Source organism: Nuphar pumila, chromosome 7 (genome assembly GCF_984573655.1).
Source record: "Nuphar pumila chromosome 7, dmNupPumi1.hap1.1, whole genome shotgun sequence".
NCBI lineage: Eukaryota > Viridiplantae > Streptophyta > Magnoliopsida > Nymphaeales > Nymphaeaceae > Nuphar > Nuphar pumila.
This window is the reverse complement of record NC_143255.1, coordinates 28802585-28818098: the sequence shown is the minus strand read 5'-3', so window position 1 is coordinate 28818098 and position 15514 is coordinate 28802585. Positions and strand designations below refer to the sequence as shown.

Here is a 15514-nt window from a genome sequence, read left to right as displayed (position 1 = left end):
AACCATAATATCGATAAAGTGCATATACTTTACAAAATTTACCTGCATAAAATAAATGATGTGAAACACAAATAGATCGATGATACGAGCTTGTTTACGTGGAATGAATCTGCAACCAATGGCTACTACACACGTATTAACCGCAAATAAGTGTAGGTGTAACGCAAAACCACATATATAAGAAAAGTTGGCTCCAGCCTTTCCCCAATTTTTCATCGTGCCTCCGACCCTGCAAGACAATGGAGGAATTTTCTATCAAAAGTTTTTTTTTTGCACTAAAGGCATGTTTGGAAGCAAGAAAAATTCTAATAAGAAAAGAAAACTTTGCCTATAAAATAACTTTTCAAATGAATTTTTTTGCTTGTTTGTGTATCATGAGAATAATGGAGTGAAAAAATGTGTGTCAGAGAGAGAGAGAGAGAGAGACGGGGGTTGACTACACAAAAGAGAGAGAGACCTGAAAATGGTGGTAACGAAGATGGAGGAAGCTCTTGTTGTGGCAGCTCTTGAAATGAGATGTGTTGTGATTGCACTTAAGATTTTTTTTTAAATCATACTTTTTAGAAAAACTTTTCTTTCAATAATTTTCTCTCATGTGAAACAGTTGTAAGAGATGTAATTTTTTCTTTCATATTTTAACTTTTCCTACTATTTTTTTACTTCTAAACATGCGCTAAGGGGCAGGTTTGAAAGCAAAAAAAGTTTTTATCGGAAAAAAAACATCGCCTATGAGAAATTTTGATATAACTTTTTCAAATAAAATATTTTCACTTGTTTGTGTAGCATGGGAATAACATAGTGGAAAAGTGTTTATGTGTGTATGAGAGAGACCTAAAAATAGTTGGTGGGGTTGGAGGAAGATGAAGATGAGAGAGAGAGAGGAGAGACCTGAAAATGGTGGTGGATGAGCGAAAGATGAAGATGGAGAAAGCTCTTGTTGTGGTAGCCCTTGAAATGAGATGGATTGTTGGTGAATGTAATTTGCCCTAATGCAAAAAGAATTTTTGATAGAAAAAAAGTCTTCTATCTCTTCTAGACGATTTTTTTCTAGCAAAAATTAATACTTTTTTAAAAAACTTTTTTTTTCCTTTTTTGTTTGAAACTATTAAAAAAGATTATTTTTTTCCTATTTTCACTTTTTCAAATATTTTTTCACTTCCAAACGTACCCTTAAAGCAACCATTCACCAACAACACATCTCATTCCATGGGCTGCAACAAGAGAGCTTCCTTCATCTTCATTTTCCTCTCACCCACCACCATTTTCAGCTCTGCCTCTCATTTTTTCTCCATTTTTCGCATACTACAGGAACAAGCAAAAAAAATTAATTTGCAAAAGTAATCAAAACTTCTCATAGGCAAAAAAAAAAAAATTCACCCATGGGGCACCCCTTGTTTGGTAGGAGCTGTAACACGTCACCTTGTGTTTGGACGTTGCAAGTTTGAAACCCAATGGTACTTTGTACAACTGGTGGGGGGCAGCCTAACCCCAGTAAGACTATTAACAAAAAAAAAACTTTTCCCGAGAAAATTTCCTGCTTACAAACGTGTCCATAATAAGGGTGTGTGGTGTAGAGAATGTTAAGCTGATGAACCCAATCATACAAGTAAATGAGCTGGCTCCAGCCTGACTCTCAAACTCTGCATATGTTTTATTTTTTACTTTTGTATTTTTATTGTAAAAACCTTAATAATAACTTTTAAGACCATAAAAAAATCAATTACTTTCTCTTGAGAAAAACCCGTCAGTACCATCACAAGAAAATATTTGTAATTGAAAAGGGCTATAATATCAAAAAAAGAAAAGAAAATTTGAGAAATGACATACCCAATGCAGTTCTATATTCTGGGGTCGCAGGAAGGGCTATTGGAGTTGGTCCTAACCTTCTGTTTTCTACGAAGTAGCGACTCAGGATTTAAACCTGTGTTAAACAGCCCGACAGGCCAAGCACCTTACCATTGCACCAAGCAAAAGCAAAGACACTTCCAAAGAAACAACAGAAGACAAAGCTTATTCTCCGTGCATGGCAAGATAACAGCAGCAACTTGTTTTTTTCAACACGTTATGTAATTGTTATCCATAGAAATATGAATTTCTTGCAAGGACAAATAACATGAAGCATCAAATATCAAAAATTTTTCCAGGTATATGATAGTTAACATAGCGACAATTACATCCTTCCTAAATGCCTGAAACTACATATTCCCAAAATGAAACGAAGACTTGTTTCCTTGTAACTTTGCTTCCACGGAGACCATATATCTGCAGTCAATAACAGCACCAAAGTAAAATGATTTAGCATGACAGCAGAGTCACAATACTCAGCACAATATTGAAGATCATAGATAAGAAAAGCTACTTGTGAACAGGTGGTGTTAAGCTTGACAATAAGTGTAATACTGGTGAAGCCACTGGTTGAGACACAATAAACACCTTTGAGATATGCAGTGTGACAACAGGTCGTATATTCCCCATATTTCCCATATATCAAAACCATGGAAATGCTCTCTATAGGTTGAGCACATTGATCAACCTCAACAGTTTCCTATCATCCTTTAATGATATTATGTTTCTGAAATGTTGAAAAAAAATGTATATACCATTGAAGTTTGGAATAGTTAATTACCCCATTTAAGATGGTTTTTTCAGGGTATACTTGATCACATGCGCAGAAGTTTTGTTAGATAGAAAGTTCCTTGCTGCTAGAAATATTTTTCAAACCTTGCAGAAAATAGATTTTGCACAAAATATCATACATTTTGTGCATCTAACTATTTCTGACCCATGAAATGAATACACTTGGAATGCACACACAGCATGATATATCACATACACATGCATCAAGTCCTACACTTGGTATTCATAAAAGTACATGCACATAACAATTCCATGTCAAGCAAGCCAATCAAATGGATGCTCCCGGGAGAACAAATCTACTCATAGCTAAAGAAGTCCAGTGACAGTTCACTCAGAGATGAATGTTGTCCCTGTTGCTAACTAGAGACCAAAATGTAGGCTTAACTCAATGGTGATGTACAAATTACCTCATTTTGGCTCCTATACTATGTCCATATATACTGTTCTTACAAAACTACATAAGAATAGTTATATCCAATCGTCTCATATCCACCAAGCTGTTTCATCCCTGAATTTCAAAAGACAATTACTCTCTCCCAAGTGTCCAAGACCACAGGATGTCCTGATATTCCTGTGAACAGGACTGATGACATAGGCAAACTTTTTCTAGTTACTCCAGTACGAGAGATGGGTGTGACTTACATCAATACCAATAATTAAAAGTAGATACGGAGTGGGACTACCTCATAACATCACGATAACAGGAACATCACACACTGTAACAAAAACTTTAATGAAAACCAATAAATAATTTTGAAAGAAGAAAGAGTGTGCATAGTAGGAAATCTTATTAAAATATTGTTTTTCTGCTGTTACTTTTTAAAATATGATAGCACAATCTCCTATGGTTATTATGATGCTCTTGTAAATTCAGCCTTTGGAACTATGAAGTGAAAATTATGCCCAGAAGATCACAAACCCAAAATGCGGAATTTCGCAACTGGTTAAGGTTCGGGAAGAGGGTCATGTTATTTGTCTATGCACAAAGTTGCTTCAACTTTTCTTTTGTTGTATCTTCCTATTGCATAAAAGAAGGCCAAACATTTAGATCTAGCAACTAAATAGTGAAACATAAATAAACAAGTATAGCCACATATCGGAAGTACACAGCCATGCTATATTTGGATAGTTTGGGCATGACAGCCCCACAAACACCTGAAAGCAACTAATAGAGTAGGGAAAGAGATAGGATCAATACAGAGAAAAGCAAAAATTTAGTCAATGGGCTCCAAGAAGGAAGAGGAGTCCAATCACTGTCACTTATTGCTTACATGTACACATTGTATCATATCATAATACAAAGATACACTATTGTATTGAAAAATAGGCTGTATCATATTGTATTGGTATCCATTGTGTGAAATAACCAATTCTGTGCAAATCTCATTAAAACTGATAGTTTCGCTATGGTTCATTTTTTTTTATCAAGCTTTGAACAAACTTTGAAGCGGTATTAGGTCTTTTTGGCCTTAACTGTTAAAATATATATATATATATATATACATCCGTATATATATAAGTATATATATACATATATGTATATATATACATATTCTATTCTATTGAAATACCCGATAGGGATATTCTTGTAATTCAGTCAATGTACTTTTTTATTTTTCTTTTTTCCTTTTTTGTTTTTTTATTTTCTTTCTTTAGGATGACCACAAGGAGCCCCACTCTTGTAGTCGTTGGGGGCCCCAACGGTCAGATTTCTGACCGTTGGAGCTCCCAACGACTACAAGGGAGCCCCCTTGTAGTCTCTTCTTTAGAGCCTCCCTCCTCTATAAATAGAGGAGGTGTTCTCCTTCTTATGTATGGGTTTTATACCCCTCTCTTCCTTTCTTCAATAATATTCAACTTATGACTTTAAGTCATTTCCATATTTGAGAGTTTTTGTGTGTGCACATTCGGTGTTTGTGTTCTAGGCTCTAGTGGTCACTCTTAAAGAGTGACACTTGCTCTATTGGTGCTTCCGCCTCTTTTCATTACATGGTATCAGAGCTCGGTTGGTGATTGGCCTTTTCTTTGCAACGTGTGACTCATTCTTTTTTTGAAGAAAGGAAGGACTTGTTGGTGCCGATGGAACGTGACTCTAAAGTGGAGCTTTCTTTTAAGCTAAATGGGTCCAACTATCTCATGTGGGCCTCCGCTATGGAAAATCATCTTAGAGGTAAGAAACTTTGGGGTTTTGTTATGGGAACTACTCCCGAACCCTCTCGTGTTCTCACTAAGATCGAAAATGAAGTTGAAAAGGCTTTAGATGGCGATGAGCGCATCAAAGCTATTAATGATCATCAATCCAAAATTGAGGATTGGGAAAGTAACCATGCCAAAATCTTGGCATGGTTTATGAACAATGTTGACCTTAAAAATTGTGCTAATATAGCCAAATTTAGAAAGGCCAATGAGGCTTGATTTTTCCTTAAGGGTATGTATACCCAAAAGGATCTTGCTCGCCAATTTTTTTGTCAAGAAAAAATCCGTTCCACCAAACAAATGGACATGAGTCTCCGGGACTATTTTAGCTCTTTAACTCCCCTTTGGGATGAACTTGCTCTTCTTGAGCCTAAGTGGGTGGCTCCGAAAGATATTGAATTAAGGAGGGAACAAATTGAAAAAGAACATTTCTTTCAATTTCTTCATGGTCTTCGCCCGGAGTTTGAACAAGTAAGGGCATCTCTTCTTCATAGAAGCAAAGCCTTACCTATTGAAGATGCCCTCGCCGAGATATGTCAAGAAGAAACTCGACTTGGCTTAAGCATCAAGAGTGATGAAGTTTTGGCCGTTACTAGGCCCGGATCAAATGTTAAAGCGTATAGACCTCCCCATTTTAACAAAAATAATAATGGGCCTAGAAGGGGAATAATATGCCATTATTGTAATGAACCGAGTCACATTAGACCGGCTTGTCCAAAACTCAAAGGAAAGGTTGCCGCGGTTGGGGAAACTTCTCCGAAGAAGGAAGACAGTACCAAAGAAGGAGATATCAAAGAAACTCTAAATCACATCTCCGAAGTTCTCCAACATCTTCTCAAGACTTCTCCTTCAACATCCGGGGCCGCCATTGCCTACTCTTCATCTCCTCCAGGTATGTGGATACTAGACTCCGGTGCTTCTTTTCATATGACATCTCATAAAAATTCTCTTTCAAATATTTTTTCTGAACCTATATCTTCTTGTGTGTCAACGGCCGATGGTACATCACTAAAAATTGAAAGTATTGGATCACTTGATTTTAAAAACTTTTTTGTTTCCAAAGTAAGAATCGTTCCTAAAATAAATTTAAATCTTTTTTCCGTATCTCAAATCACCGATCATGGATGCCAAGTCTCTTTCTCACCTAAGGATTGCACCGTGCAGGATCTCCAGTCAGGGAAGCTGATTGGGCAAGGCCATAGAAGGGGTGACCTCTACTTTATGGATTTTTTGACTCTTTCATCTAAGCCATCGTGCAATCTTGTAAAAGACAAAAGTATTGGAATATGGCATGAGAGACTTGGCCATCCAAATTTTGTAAAAATGTCTCTTTTTCCGTTTTTGAACAATACTTGTAAAGACAATCACATGTCTTGTAAAGATTGCATTTTTTGGAAATCTAAAGCTATTCCATTTCCACAAAGAAGTTACTTTACCACTCGGCCATTTGAACTTATTCATTCCGATGTGTGAGGACCTTCCCCTATTTTGTCTAAAGGAGGTTTTTCGTATTATGTAGTATTTATTGATGATTTCACTCGATTCACGTGGATTTACTTCCTAAGTCGCAAATCCGAAGTTTTCTCTTTCTTTAAAGAATTTCATGCAATGGTCAAAAACCAATTTTTGGGAAATCTATCTATTCTTAGATCCGATTCGGGAGGCGAATATATGTCCAATGATTTTCAAAACTATTTGAAAGAAAATGGAATTTTCCACCAACGTTCTTGCCCCAACACTCCGCAACAAAACGGACTTGCAGAAAGAAAACATAGGCACATAATAGAGACTACAAGAACGTTATTAATCTCAAGAAACATTCCAAAATCCTTTTGGGCCAAAGCGGTTCTAACCTCTACATATCTTATCAATAGAACTCCTTCGTCCTCTTTGAAAAATCTTTCTCCATTTGAAAAACTTTACAATATGTCTCCCGATTATAAAAGACTAAGAATTTTTGGATGTAAATGTTTTGTTTTAACTCACAAGAATGATAAACTTTCCCCTAGGGCTATTGAATGTATTTTTTTAGGATATGGCGAAAAACAAAAAGGGTATCGATGTTTTGACATACTTAAAAACAAGCTTTATATCTCTAAAGATGTCACATTCCTTGAAGAGGAAAGTGGTTTTTCGCACCAACCGAATGAAAATATTGATTATTCATTCTTATTTGACTTATTGCCTAAAGAAAACATCATAGATGATCATATTGATCCTAATGAATCCCTTAGTGAAGATCTTGTTGAACATCCAAGCAATGATCAAAACTTAGAAGAAAATGTTTCAAGACAAATTCAAGTCTACTCTAGAAGGAATGAAAGGAATCCTCCTTGTGCCCTTGAAAATTTTTCCCAAAATGAGTCCATCGAAGAGACTTCTCAAAGAAGATCAAATCGGATTTCCAAAATACCAAATAGATTTGTTTCTTATGATTCTTTTTTGCCTAACTTTCGAACATGCCTACTTGCTCTTCACTCTTTTCATGAACCATCTCATTACAATGATGCTAAGCAATATGCTCATTGGAATGAAGCTATGCAACTTGAACTTAATGCTCTTAAAAAGGCACAAACTTGGGAAATCATTGATCCTCCCAATGACAAGAAACCCATTGGATGTAGATGGGTTTTTAAAGTAAAAACTAAGAGTGATGGTTCATTGGAAAGATATAAGGCTAGGTTGGTAGCCAAGGGATATGCCCAAGAGTATGGGGTAGATTATGATGAAACCTTTGCCCCCGTTGCTCGAATGACTAGTGTTCGAGCCCTTGTTGCTATAGCCGCAGTTAAAAAATGGTCAATCTTTCAACTTGATGTCAAAAATGCCTTTTTGAATGGTAATTTAAATGAAGAAGTGTATATGGAACCGCCTCCAGGTATGGATTTAAATGGAAAAATTTTGAAATTAAAAAAGGCCTTATATGGTCTTAAGCAAGCACCTAAAGCTTGTTATGATAGGTTTAGTAACGTATTAATAAATTTAGGATTTTCTTCTTGTTATACTGACACTGCTCTTTTTGTTAAAAGGACAGGTGACTCCATTATTATGCTTCTGCTGTATGTTGATGATATGATCATTACTGGGAATGACAAAAAGAGAGTAAATGATGTAAAGTCCATGTTAAAAGAAACTTTTGATATGTCTGACCTTGGTTATTTGAGATATTTTTTAGGGATTGAAGTGGCTTATTCCCCGCGAGGATTCATCTTATCTCAGATGAAACTAGCTGCAGAAATTTGTGCCAAATCAGGAATATCTGATGAAAAGAAAGTTGAGACTCCCGAAGTCATTAATGCAAAACTGAGACTTGAAGATGGTGTTCTTCTTGAGGATCCAACCCCCTAACGTCAATTAATCGGATCTCTCACCTATTTATCCATCACACGTCCAGACATAGCTTATGCGGTTCATGCAGTAAGCCAGTTTCAGCATGCACCTACTTCGGTTCATATGGCAGCCGTATTGAGAATTGTCAGATATATCAAAAATACTATATCAAAGGGACTCTTCTTATCCTCTTCCTCCTCTCTTGACTTAACTGCTTTTACTGATGCTGACTGGGGAGGAAATCCCAATGATCGTATCTCAATAACGGGTCTTTGTATTTTTTTAGGTGAATCCCTCATTTCGTGGAGATGCAAGAAGCAGCAGAAGGTTTCACTGTCATCCACTGAAGCTGAATATCGGGCCATGGCAATGACAACTATGGAAATCGTATAGCTCAGAAGTCTCCTTGCTGACATGGGCGTCCCCATTTCCACTCCCACCAAGCTCTGCTGTGACAACAAAAGTGCGATTTACATTGCTAGTAATCACACCTTTCATGAGCGGACCAAGCATATTGAAATGGACTGCCATTATATTCGAGACGAATACCTCAGAGGGACTATCTCATTACCATATGTTACTTCAGAGCATCAACTAGCTGACTTCTTCACCAAGGCGCTCCCAACTCCACGATTCATGTTTCTCCTTAGCAAACTTTCGGTCTTCTCCCCGTAAAGTTTGAGGGGGCGTGTTAAAATATATATATATATATATACATATACTTATATATATATACATCCGTATATATATAAGTATATATATATATATTCTATTCTATTGAAATACCTGATAGGGGTATTCTTGTAATTCAGTCAATGTACTTTTTTATTTTTCTTTTTTTATCTTTTCTTTTTTCCTTTTTTACTTTTTCCTTTTTTGTTTTTTTATTTTCTTTCTTTAGGATGACCACAAGGGGCCCCACTCTTGTAGTCGTTGGGGCCCCAACGGTCAGATTTCTGACCGTTGGAGCTCCCAACGACTACAAGGGAGCCCCCTTGTAGTCTCTTCTTTAGAGCCTCCCTCCTCTATAAATAGAGGAGGTGTTCTCCTTCTTATGTATGGGTTTTATACCCCTCTCTTCCTTTCTTCAATAATATCCAACTTATGACTTTAAGTCATTTCCATATTTGAGAGTTTTTGTGTGTGCACATTCGGTGTTTGTGTTCTTGGCTCTAGTGGTCACTCTTAAAGAGTGACACTTGCTCTATTGGTGCTTCCGCCTCTTTTCATTACATTAACCACATACCCCAAACACTAAAGGAATGTTTGGAAAAAAGAATTCATTTTGACATGCGAACCCTATATGAAAAATGAACCATGTTATATAGAATCCAATGAAATTATTTTTTTTTCTGATTTTTTTTGCATACAAAACAAGACACGAGTCAATTTATGATTTTTTTATTACAAAATGTGGGATTCATTCATACCTGAACCTTCTATAAATTGGTTAGGTTGCACCCAAAATCATTTTTCAATTGATGAATTCCAACTTAAATGTATCAAATCAAATATGTTTGAATACAATGTTTTAAGTACCGTACAATTCAGCATGTATCGTTACTATGTATTTTAACAATACGATATATACTTGTATCACGATATGAGTGTTTATCGTATCCATATAGGATGTATATCATACGATGCATCCCTGTATCATACGATACACCCCTATAACGTACGATACACTTCAGGCGCACTTTAAAAGAGCCAAAACCTTTTTTACTTAGGGTTTTAAAGACCATCCTAAGGTCGATTTCTCCATTTGTGTAGAGGCTATTAGAGGAAAACCCACACACCCATAGAAGACTTGAGCATTTTTTGGTTCGATTCTTGTGCAAGAAAGAGGCCTTTGTGGTTTTCTCATGTAAGAGTGCATTTTCACCCAATTTTCACTTAAGTGAGATCAGGTAAAAATTCACCGTTTCATTTGTGTATGATTGAAGTTGAAGGAGGGTAAGCTTCTTCTTTTTTATTGCTTTTAGAGGATATTACTTTACTTTTAGTTTTTTGCCCTTAATCTCATTTTTTGTGCCCTTATAATTTAAAATTTGTCCCTAAGTGTGTTATTGAGCATTGTTTTACATCTTTGTAGTAATTAGATTTAGTAATTCGTGCTCTAAGATGTCGATGAGGGTGAAGGTCTTGCAGGATTCTTCTCAAAGGATCCTGCATTGAAATATTGTATACTAATTGACTTGGAGATGCGTTTGAAAGGAATAGTGAAGTGTAACTTTTGTGTTTTCGTAATGCATGGAGGATTATATAGATTTAAATGTCATGTTGTTAGGCATAGAAACTCTACCGTGAAATTATGTACACATTATATTTCTACTGATATTTGTGTTGAACTTCTTACTAGTCTTATATAAGATGATAAAAGAAAGGCGAGTACGTGCAACATTTGTGGTAGAGAAATTGCCAGAGGTGGTCTTTGATTCAGAAGATGAAGATAACCCATCATCATCTCAAGTCATTGAACGAGGCAATAAACAAAGGAAATCATTGAGATAAAGTTTAATAATGAAGATGACTTTTATATATAGACATATGTTTATGAACTCTAGCTTATATGCCTTTCTCCTTAGCATGGCATTCTGTAACTAAAAAATATAACTTTAACTTTTGTAATGAGTTACGAAAACCTTTTGGCTTTTGAATATATCACTATTTGTCTTAACTGATTGTATTTGTGGTGATTAGATGAGTGGTTGCACAACCAAATGTGTGGTTATTAAATGTTTAATGACATATCTATGTTTAGTTAATCTTATTACAAAAATATATTGTGTTCTTTTATTTTATAATTTTTGGTGTTTTTTACATAATTTTTTTAGATTTAAAAAAAAATAGTAAAATTTATGATTTTTCATGATACGATACATATCTTACTTTGGGCGACCAATACGGGTTACGATACACTACTTACAACCTTATTTGAATAGGTAGACATTTGACTCAATGCCAACTCTGAACTCCATCTAATATAGACTCAAGCAGGTTTTTCACTTCTAGAGAATTAGTGATTTTGGACATTTGCTCTAATTCAACTCTTGGAAAGTTGATTCTTGTGTGATCTTTGGAAGCTTGCCATAGTCCAACACTTGGGATGTTGATTCCTAGAAGAGGTTAGATTACAAAATTAGGATTGCAAGAAGTGAAAACCATGAAGAAAATGTTGGATTTACACTTAAGTACCTAAAACCAAGACTCATCACTTTAAGGTTTTGAAGATACTCAAAGTTTGGCATTTTGAGCTTTTTCCATAATTCAACTATGTGACTTTCTAGAACCATGACACTAAGCTTGATTCCTATTTAAGAAATCTACTAATGTCTATGTAGTCAAAAGCGCCAACTAAGCAGCGACTAGTCTGCCTAGGTATAAGTAAAATGCCTAGGCTTTGCAGTTCCTAAGTGGGTAGCTTAAAAGGTACCAATTTTGCCTACTAGGCATCGACTAGGGTGCCTAGTCAATGACTAAGTTTCCCTCACCTAGGTGCAAGAGCAGTTTAGTGATTTTTTTATTATAATCTTTCTTTAAACGTACAAAGGGATGGGGTAATTTTTAAATTATTCTATTTTTTATATATGTATGTGTTAATTTGTTACTGATGATTTTTTTAAAAGGCTGATAGTGAGATATATGTGAGTTTTTGTAATTTTTTCTATAAAATCTTGAAAGCATGTTTAGTATTACTGATTACATAATATGTTATTGATATATATGTGTGCTACTGTGGCGGAAAGTATGATTTTTTGTATATATATTCTGATTATACTATGAATAAAGTATATATGTGTGTGTGTTACAATCAATTTTTCTGTGAAAGGCTGAAAACTTTGTGTTGATTATATTGAACATGTGATGAATAATATATATATATATATATATATATATATATATATATATATATATATATATATATATATATATATATATATATATAGTGAAAGCATGCATAATTGTGTAATTTTCTGATAAAAACATCTTATTACCAAAAGAATTAAACATATTTTTATGTATATTTTATATACTTTTTTATTTTTTAATTGGGGTACCAAACTAGTCAGACTAGTCCTGCCTAGACCTCAACTAATCTTTTTAGGGGTCTACCAACTACTCAATGCCTAGCGCTTTTGACTACATAGACTAATGACAAGAGACAGAAGTGATGAATGATTTAGTATGGTGATTTTGTATATCTGATGACCAGGACAAGATACCATGTACATTTTGTGTCATTGAATTTACTGGTATAATACATAGGTTGAAATGTCATCTTGCAAGTGGAAACTAGTACCCAAGTTTATGAGAATATCCTAAATTACGAACATAGAAATGATAGCTAGTTTGCAAGAAATAGAGAGAAGCAACATGCAACCAAAAAATGAAGTTATAAAAGATAATAAAAGGCAACCAATAGAAATTGAAGAAAATCAACTGTCACCACTAGCAAATGTACATTTTCACCACAATCGAAATCATAAAAGAAACCTTGAAACATATGCCGTTGGAGGAAGTTCTTGAGCATACAAAGAAGAAATAAAGAGTTGGTGATGAGATATTTAATATTAGGAAAAAAACCATAGGTCCTAGACTAATCTTAGGAGGATGGAAAATTAGATAGCATCCTTTAAGGTCAAACATTTTCAGAAGGGCATTTATCTATGAAAGAAAAAAAAAATTGCAGAAGAGTATGTAATCAGTTATAACATTCTAATGATTCATGAATCTAATCTTTTTGAAATTTGAGTATGCATTCTCTTCTATTCAGGTTATGATGCTCTCAAGAAGAATCAGTTCCTGAGCCACGGAATGAAGATTCTAGAGCGGAACCCCAACTTAAAAGTGAGAAATTCAGCTAGTATGTTCCATGGTAATGAAAACTTGTAGTGTTAAGAAACAAGATGCTGAATACTGCAAGCACATTTAACCAATCTTTTTTTTTTGAGAAAGAGGCATTCTACGATGTGTATGTATCCCCAAGACTACAACTTCGAACCATAGCGAATTTTTCTCCTGATGAAGACGGCCACAAATAATACTCGGAATATACAACTGAATCTCAAAACAATGTAAATTTAACCAACATGGTATCTCTATATAACGAAAAAACATTAAAAAAAATGTTCATGCTCAAGTGGGTAGTGCTAATCTTGGATGTTTCCTTCAGAATGGAAATGCCCATAAACAAAGTGGTATCAATAAGAATCACTGATCAATACCCCAAAAACAAATAATAATAATAATAATAATAACAATAATAATAACATCGAAACCTAACATAAGACAGCAGACCAAGGAAGGAAAACAAAAAGAAAAGGATGGGGGGGGGGGGGGGGACAAAAGGGGCACCTCAAAGGTCATGGTTGTGGTGGTGGTGATGGCGTTGGTGGAGGAGGAAGGTGATTGACTACGATGGGAGGCCTAAGAGCCTTCTGGGCAGCTTCCTTTTGCTTCCGAGCATTATGCATCTCTTCCGTTTCGATGACCACCAATCTCTTAACCTATTAATCAAAAAAACCAAAAAAAAGGCAACCACCCGACAACCTGAATCTTATTTATTCATTCATTCAGAGAGAGAGAGAGAGAGAGAAAGACCTGCTGGAGCATGCCGCGGACGGTGGGGGTGTTCCATCGCATGACGGTGCGGTGGCACTTGCGGAGGCGGAGGGCCTCGAGGGTCCGCCGGTGGAGCTTTCGGGTCCCTGGCAGCCCTCTCACCAGCGTTATGTACAGGTGGGGGCTCCACTCGATCCCCACCCTCGCCTTGAACGCATTGAACGCGTTGTTCATCTCTCTCTCTTTCTCTCTCTGTGAAAACAGCCAAGGTGAAGAGGGAAAGGGGTTGAGGTTGAGGGGTCGTGCCAAAATGATTAAAAGTGGGATGTGAAAATGAAAGAACACAAAGGTCAAGTTTTCTAAGTGAAGCTGCAAATCAAGGCAAAAACAGGGGTATTATTTTAAAGACCCAAAGAGATTTTGAAGGGTACCTTCACCCCTGGCTAGTAACTGAGTAACTTGACTGACTTTGGTACAGAACTTTTAGACAGAGATGATGGGGGTCAGTAGAATATGTTTATTGAAAATATGTTTATAGGAACGTGAATTAAGGTATTTCGAGTCTTTTTTGGTGGAATCGGATACGCATTCGATATTATCCATTTGCTGTAGAATTGCCTATTTTTTTTAGGGGGGTGTTGTGGATCGAGAAAAAGGGAGTTCAATTCAGTATCTGTATCGGCCCTGTATTGTTTGGCCAACAATTCAGGTGAATGACCAATACCGATACTCAAGTGAATAGTTTTAAATTGACTAAAAAATAATTAAAAAAGATTACATGTCAATCAAAACGTGACACATGTTAAATTTATTAAATTAATATTAAAATAATAATTTTAAGTATTTTTTGTATTTATTAAAAAATAACCGATTCAGGGTAAAAGGTATCTATTTTCTGCCGATACGATACGATAACCCTCTTCGAAGAGAGTTGGCAAACCAACTGCTAAGTGAGCTAGGCAAACGGGACTGAGCAGCTCATGTAGTACTGGCCTAGTCGAACACCCACTGTTTGGCTTGACTCAAACTTATTTAGGATTGTCTAAATGAGCATAGGTGATACAAAAAATAATATGTTGGCTCAATTAGTTGGTCGGTATTCTTGTAGCCAATGGGTCATGGTTCCATTCTCATCACAGACCTTTAAAAAAATCAGTTATTTAAACTAAAGGAGCTAGCACGAGCTGAGCTAAAACTCAACTTGAATCATCTGAGCCAGAATTAAGGGTGTCAAGAGGTTGGGTTTCGTTGGATTCAAGTGTGTTCAAACCCAAATTTGATTTATGATACTGGTACCGGGTCCGGATTCTGGTTCAGTGAGACCTACCACTAGAATTCATAGTCGAACCATATAGAAATTGCATAACCAAACTCTAACCATAACCAGTAAAGTAACATCATTTATATTTTTTACAATGAAAAGTTGTGGATCTTAGTCGAAACTGGGGTCGGGCCCCATGAAATTTTATAAACCATACCCAGCTCCATATATTAGTCGGTGCTTTTGAATTTGACCCAGGTTCTAATCCAACCTCGTTTATCACCATACCTTGACCCTATAGGGTTTGGTACGGGTTGGGTTTTGGTCAAGCCTTGCGTTATCAAGTGATTTGGCATCCTCATCATCCACAATGTACACAAGGACAATGGTGGTCTGCTCTCACTGGGGAATGGTACAAAACCAGTTTAAGAAGCCATAAATTATCATACAACAACAACAACTACGCCTTTATCCCAAAACAATTGGGGTCAGCGATATGAACCAAAAAAGAAATTCATTTTGGGT

General features: G+C 35.9%; 1 protein-coding gene across 1 annotated transcript; it reads right to left on the bottom strand.

Moving 5' to 3' along the window:
- Positions 1-2103: 2103 nt before the first annotated feature.
- Positions 2104-13999, bottom strand: LOC149831675 (uncharacterized). The gene is made up of 3 exons (XM_090014061.1): positions 13768-13999; positions 13522-13673; positions 2104-2262 (listed from the first exon to the last, which is right to left on the bottom strand). The coding sequence occupies exons 1-2, from the start codon at positions 13960-13962 to the stop codon at positions 13530-13532; spliced, it is 339 nt and encodes a 112-aa protein (XP_089870187.1). The 5' UTR covers positions 13963-13999; the 3' UTR covers positions 2104-2262; positions 13522-13529.
- Positions 14000-15514: the final 1515 nt, after the last annotated feature.